This window comes from Salvelinus sp. IW2-2015, unplaced genomic scaffold, assembly GCF_002910315.2.
Source record: "Salvelinus sp. IW2-2015 unplaced genomic scaffold, ASM291031v2 Un_scaffold1607, whole genome shotgun sequence".
NCBI classification, from domain to species: Eukaryota; Metazoa; Chordata; class Actinopteri; order Salmoniformes; family Salmonidae; genus Salvelinus; species Salvelinus sp. IW2-2015.
This window is the reverse complement of record NW_019943027.1, coordinates 111,276-118,583: the sequence shown is the minus strand read 5'-3', so window position 1 is coordinate 118,583 and position 7,308 is coordinate 111,276. Positions and strand designations below refer to the sequence as shown.

At 42.0% G+C, this 7,308-nt stretch overlaps 1 protein-coding gene across 1 annotated transcript in view; it reads right to left on the bottom strand.

Annotated features, from left to right (window-relative positions):
* Positions 1-5,594, bottom strand: part of LOC112071402 (CD81 antigen) — a 25,800-nt gene extending 20,206 nt beyond the window's left edge. Inside the window, exons 1-2 of the mRNA XM_070439381.1 lie at positions 5,406-5,594; positions 2,978-3,097 (exon numbers count right to left, since the gene is read on the bottom strand). Of these exons, the coding sequence (XP_070295482.1) occupies positions 2,978-3,097; positions 5,406-5,471 (186 nt within the window). The 5' untranslated portion in view covers positions 5,472-5,594. The remainder of the gene's footprint in view (positions 1-2,977; positions 3,098-5,405) is intronic.
* Positions 5,595-7,308: the final 1,714 nt, after the last annotated feature.

Genomic DNA, 7,308 nt, shown 5'->3' with positions numbered 1-7,308 from the left:
TTCTTCTGCTTATGACGGCCTTTCACAATAACAAGCTATGCTCACGGAGTCTGTGCTCTCCACACACACACCCACACACACACACACACACACACACACACACAACACACACACACACCACACCACACACACACCACACACACACACACACACACACACACACACACACACACACACACACACACACACAACACACACACACACACACACACACACACACACACCCTGCTGAGAGAGGGAGCGGGTGACCATGCATGTTGTTAAATATTTGATTACTAGTTGATAACCTCACATTCAAATTATTCGTGTCAATCAAATATTCTGTTGTTTTTTTATTTATTTAAACTACATAAGCAGATCAACATCAAGGCTTTAATCATCAGTGGCACTTCTTCAACCCTCTCCACCCACTAGTCTGACAGAATCAACTACAGAGTCCACCTTCAAAAAAAGACAGAGGACAATTACAGATGACTTCCCCAAAGACACACAGTCTGAGAAAGCTCGGACACACTGCCCTGCAGCAATAACTAACTAGTTCAGCTGGTCTGGTAGGAGGGGAGCCTAGGAGTCGGTGTATATTTATATATTCTCCTACATAAACACCAGTTTGCTGTTCCAGGCAAGCTAAAAACATCCTCTCTCTCAACTCTAATTTATAACAAGCCCAGATGGACAAGGTTATTTGAATTATGCAAGGGCGTGTGTTTGAGGGGTAGGAGAGAAGAAAGCCTCTCTTGATGTTCCTTTGGGTGGGCCTACCCTGCCGCCGTACCCCTCCAATCATCAGCGAGCTCTGCTGGGTTGGTTGGTTTGTTCTCTGATATAAAAATAGTTTTATCCTCTCTGTACACTTAGCTGCGGTAAGTACGGGGAGTGGAGAAGCCCAAGTTTGAATTAATGGGCGTACGTACAGTGTACATTTTACTACCACAACTAACAAAATAGAAGAAGCCAACACACAGACCTTTGAAAACGTTCAGACCAGTACATTTACCATGTACTGTATATTACCATGACTGTATATTACATGTACATTTACCATGTACTGTATATTACCATGTACTGTATATTACCATGTATATTACCATGTACTGTATATTACCATGTATATTTACCATATACTGTATATTACCATGTATATTTACCATGTACTGTATATTACCATGTATATTTACCATGTACTGTTTATTACCATATATATTTACCATGTACTGAATTACCATGTATATTACCATGTACTGTATATTACCGTATATATTTACCATGTACTGTATATTACCATGTATATTTACCAGTATATTTACCATGTACTGTAATTACCATTATATTACCATGTATATTTACCATGTACTGTATATGACCATGTATATTTATCATGTACGTTATATTACCATGTATATTTACCATGTACTGTTTATTACCATGTATATTTATCATGTACTGTATATATCCATGTATATTACCATGTACTGTATATTTACCATGTATTATTTACCATGTACTGTATATTACCATGCATATTACATGTACTCTGTATTATTACCATGTAATATTTACCATGTACTGTAATTTACCATGTACATTTACCATGTACTGTTTTTACCATGTATATTTACCATGTACTTGTATATTACCATGTATATTACCATTACTGTATATTACCATGTATATTTATCATGTACTGTATATTACCATGTATATTTACCATGTGCTGTTTTTACCATGTATATTTACCATGTACTGTATATTACCATGCATATTTATCATGTACTGTATATTACCATGTATATTTACCATGTACTGTATATTACCATGTATATTACCAATTGTTACTGTATTACCATGCATATTTACCATGACTGTATATTACCATGATATTTACCATGTACTGTATATTTACCATGTACTGTATATTTACCAGTACTGTATATTACCATGTATATTACCATGTACTGTATATTACCATGTATATTTACCATGTACTGTATATTACCATGCATATTTTACCATGTACTGTATATTACCATGCATATTTACCATGTACTGATAATTTACCATGTACTGTATAATTTACCATGTACTGTATATTACCATGTATATTTACCATACTGTATATTACCATGTATATTACATGTACTGTATATTACCATGTATATTTACCATGTACTGTATAATTACCATGTTATATTTACCATTACTGTATATTACCATGTATATTTACCATGTACTGTATATTACCATGTATATTTACCATGTACTGTATATTACCATATATATTTTACCATGACTGTATATTACCATATATTTACCATGTACTGTATTACCATGTGTATTTTAAGTGTTACATTATGGTCTGAGGTAGAAAGAGGCCGAGAGAGAAGTAAGTGATGGGTGAAATAATTCAGTAGACCTTAACTCTGCAGGACCTGGGGGGGGGACACTAACCCACAACCCAGGGGGACACACCCCAGGGGTTGGGACACAACCCAACACACCCAGGGTTGGGACCACCAACCCAACACACCCAGGGTTGGGACACAACCCAACACACCCTAGGGTTGGACACAACCAACACACCCAGGGTTGGACACAACCCAACACAACCCCAGGGTTGGGACACAAACCCAACACACCCCAGGGTTGGGACACAACCCAACACACCCCAGGGTTGGGACACAACCCAACACACCCCAGGGTTGGGACACAACCCAACACACCCTAGGGTTGGGACACAACCCAACACACCCCAGGGTTGGGACATAACCCAACACACCCCTAGGGTTGGGACATAACCCAACACACCCCTAGGGTTGGGACACAACCCAACACACCCCAGGGTTGGGACATAACCCAACACACCCCTAGGGTTGGGACACAACCCAACACACCCCAGGGTTGGGACATAACCCAACACACCCCTAGGGTTCACACACAGATATTGAAACAACAACAATATTCAAATGGTTTGTAGATAATTACTGATGTAGAAGGTGCTGGGAGCCTGCTGATCTTCAAACTGCTGCATGAGAAGACTGCTGGTCTGGTTGTCATGACGAAGCCATAGAGCCACTCCCAATATCACACCTCCAGCCAACTGTCAGAGAGAGAGAGAGAGAGAGAGAGAGACAGACAGAGACAGAGAGAGACAGAGAGACAGAGAGAGAGAGAGAGACAGACAGAGAGAGAGAGAGAGACAGAGAGAAAGAGTCAATTTACACAGTCTTCCTGTTAGTTTGTCTTCTCCACTGTACTCCTGCTTGCTCTTTGGGGTCTATGCCGGAGGGTTACTATAAAGCACTTTGTGACAACAGACACACTCTCCAATCTGTCAGTGTTGGTGAAAACCTAGCTAGACTCCGTTGTCCTCTCCAAATAAGCAGGAAGCAGCTCACCAGTAGCAGCTCACCAGTAGAAACAACAGTAAATCACAGGGCAGCTAGGCTCCAGGATATGCTGTGGGACTTTTAATTATAAGGAGTTTTTCCCCCCCTAAAACAGGATTGAAGAAAAAGCAAGTGGGGGGGGGGAATGTCTGCAGAATCGCACTGGGTACCAACAAGCCACTCTAGCTTCAACACTACCAAGTAAACCTACTTTGACCGTAGACTACATACTACCAAGTAAACCTACTTTGACCGTAGACTACATACTACCAAGTAAACCTACTCACTGACCGTAGACTACATACTACCAAGTAATTCTACATTTGAGGGAGTTATATCCAAAACYCTGTATACACCAATTTTTCACATTGTGGTTTTTTCGTCAGAAATGATTGTTTATGGTTACCTTCATGTGTGTGTAAAAATATTACTGTTCTCAGATGTTTTATTAATAGATTTTAGATGTGTATTAAAATTTTAATAATAAATGTTTTACAAAACACAAAACTGTATATCGATTGTTTAGCTGGAACGGAATGTTTGTATCCTGTATATTTGACTGTGATATGTGGTTGTCTCACCTAGATATCTGAAGATCAATGCACTAACTGTAAAGCACTCTGGGTAAGAGCATCTGCTAAATTAGCAATGTCAAATGTCAAATGTTTTACATACAGATCTCATATTAATGTATTGATTCATTTTTTATATATATATATTTATATCATTTGTACAGTTCTTTATTGAAAATGTAGTTAATTGTTCCATTTGACTGTGTAAACCTAGCAGTATACTTATTTCTCTGAGAGTGAGGCAGATATATAGCTTTTTTGCAAACAAACATGATTATTTGTCTCTCTGAAATGAAACCATCAAGTGATAGATTTCAAAACAATTCATGTCAGTCATTGAACAACCKCATGCGATGATTWTATAGTGGAAAAAACACGCCAAATCTACTTCCTAAATTCTTCAAAACAATAAAAAGCTAATTTACCAACATTTCTGAAAATGGATATATAGAGTTTTGGAATGAGACTCCATTTGAGCCTAAACCTGAGCAAACCATCAGTCACAACATCTTAGCTACTACAGTCCGTTTGAAAAAGGAAGCATGTAGGAACAAAGGAAATGTCAATAAAAAMAAAAAGAATCCCTCCCCCCCAATCTTCCAAATCAGACCTGGGTTCAAATGGTATTTGAAAACATTTCAAATACTTTTACTGTGTGTGATTGAGAATATTTGGTGCAATGAAAACAATAGAATAGCTTCAACACCCAGTCCTCCTGGCTGATCAGGCAGACTGGAGCAAGTGCTGAACGTATCGGAATGATTCCAAGTACTATTTGAAACCATGCAGGTCTGCTCCCCATTTGCCTGGCACATCTGGTTTAAAACTGGATGGAGTCACACTCGCACGCTTCCTACTACAACACACACGCACAAACTATCTCCGTGTTTCTGTTGTGAGCAACAGTAAAATACGAGACTTTTATGTCTCAATCTATAAATTCTACAATCCAATTGTTGTTGGATTATATGTGTTATGTGTAGGGAATTATTGAAAAGTAAATTATTGAAAATGTAATTATTGAAAAGTGAATTATTGAAAAGTGTATGGTATCTCCTTCAGGAAAGGCTTACTATTTTGAGCCACTACAGTTTTCACACAGTTAAATCTTCAGTTGAATCATTGAAAAAATATAGGCCTATCCTACGAGAGAACCTCACACACTATAACAGTTTGTGATATAGTCTCATAGGATATACCTATATGAAAGTAGTATTGAATAGGAGCTCATCAGTACCTCAGTGATACTCTGTGGCTGATCTGAAATACACAGGTTGGTATCACAACAGTTGGAGTATTAAGTTCTATTACGAGCTAAAAGTAACATTTTAAGATGCACTTTTATCAACCACAGATTGAAGAAGTGTGTCGATAATAATCAATATAAAGTAACACAATTAAAAAAATACGAGATTTAAAAAATAAAATAAAAAAAGTCTCAACTCACCCAGAAAACAAAATTAAAGAAAAATAGCATGAATTTAATGCACAATGTGCAGCCCACTACTGCCATGATGCTCAGGTGTTCAGGTCCGTTCTTAAAAAGATAAATCAATGATTAAGGTTCACGCGTGATACCAAGATTATGTCCAAGATTCTAAGAAGAAGGACCGTTTAAAGATTCTCCTCCTTTATAGCAACTCAACATCTGTGACAGAGAACTCGAGGTCTGTCCTCCTTCTACTCGAGAAACTCCTCCTTTTACTAATGAGAGTGTAAGCCAGACTGGAGACTGAGGGTGGTATAGATATGGAGAGCAGGGCGCTGCCCACCAAGTGGTGAGGGTGGTAGAGTAGGGTGATGCCCACCAAGTGGTGAGGGTGGTAGAGTAGGGTGATGCCCACCAAGTTGGTGAGGGTGGGTAGAGCAGGGTGATGCCCCCAAGTGGTGAGGGTGGTAGAGTAGGGTGATGCCCACCAGTGGTGAGGGTGGTAGAGTAGGGTGATGCCCACCAAGTGGTGAGGGTGGTAATAGACATGGAGAGCAGGGTCTGCCCACAAGGTGGTGAGGGTGGTAAGAGCGAGGGTGAGGTGTAGAGTGACCACCAAAGTGGTGAGGGTGGTAGAGTAGGGTGATGCCCACAAGTGGTGAGGTGGTATAGACATGGAGAGCAGGGCGCTGCCCCACCAAGTGGTGAGGGTGTGAGAGTAGGGTGACTGCCACCAAGTGTGAAGGGTGTAGAGTAGAGTGATGCCCACCAAGTGGTGAGGGTGGTATAGACATGGAGGTAGGGCGCTGCCCACCAAGTGGTGAGGGTGGTAGAGTAGGGTGTGCCCACCAAGTGGTGAGGGTGGTAGAGCAGGTGATGCCACAAGGTGGTGAGTGTGGTAGAATATGGGTGATGCCACCAAGTGGTGAGTGTGGTAGAGCAGGGTGATGCCCACAAGTGTGAGTGTGGTAGAATAGGGTGATGCCCACCAAGTGGTGAGGGTGTAGAGTAGGGTGATGCCCACCAAGTGGTGAGGTGTGTAGAGCAGGGTGATGCCCACCAAGTGGTGAGGTGGTAGAGTAGGTGATGCCCACCAAGTGGTGAGGGTGGTATAGACATGGAGAGCAGGGCTCTGCCCACCAAGTGGTGAGGGGTAGAGCAGGTGATGCCCACCAAGTGGTGAGGGTGGTAGAGTAGGGTGATGCCCACAAGTGGTGAGGGTGTATAGACCATGGAGCAGGGCGCTGCCCACCAAGTGGTGAGGGTGGTAGAGTAGGGTGATGCCCACCAAGTGGTGAGGGTGGTAGAGTAGAGTGATGCCCACCAAGTGTGAGGGTGGTATAGACATGGAGAGTAGGGCGCTGCCCACCAAGTGGTGGGGTGGTAGAGTAGGGTGATGCCCACCAAGTGGTGAGGGTGGTAGAGCAGGGTGATGCCCACCAAGTGGTGAGTGTGGTAGAATAGGGTGATGCCCACCAAGTGGTGAGTGTGTAGATAGTGTACAGAGCAGGGTGATGCCACCAAGTGGTGAGTGTGGTAGAATAGGGTGATGCCCACACAAGTGGTGAGGGTGGTAGAGTAGGGTGATGCCCACCAAGTGTAAGGGTGGTAGAGCAGGGTGATGCCCACCAAGTGGTGAGTGTGGTAGAATAGGGTGATGCCCACCAAGTGGTGAGTGTGGTAGAGTAGGGTGATGCCCACCAAGTGGTGAGGGTGGTAGAGTAGGGTGATGCCCACCAAGTGGTGAGGGTGGTAGAGCAGGGTGATGCCCACCAAGTGGTATAGACATGGACAGCAGGCTTGGCTCTCTTATCATCTGATAGGCTATAGAAGTCAGGAGTCATATAGTGGTAGGTAGGTATGTTTGTTGGTAGGGTATAGTGGTTGGTAGGGTAAGTGGTTGGTAGGGTATAATCGGTTG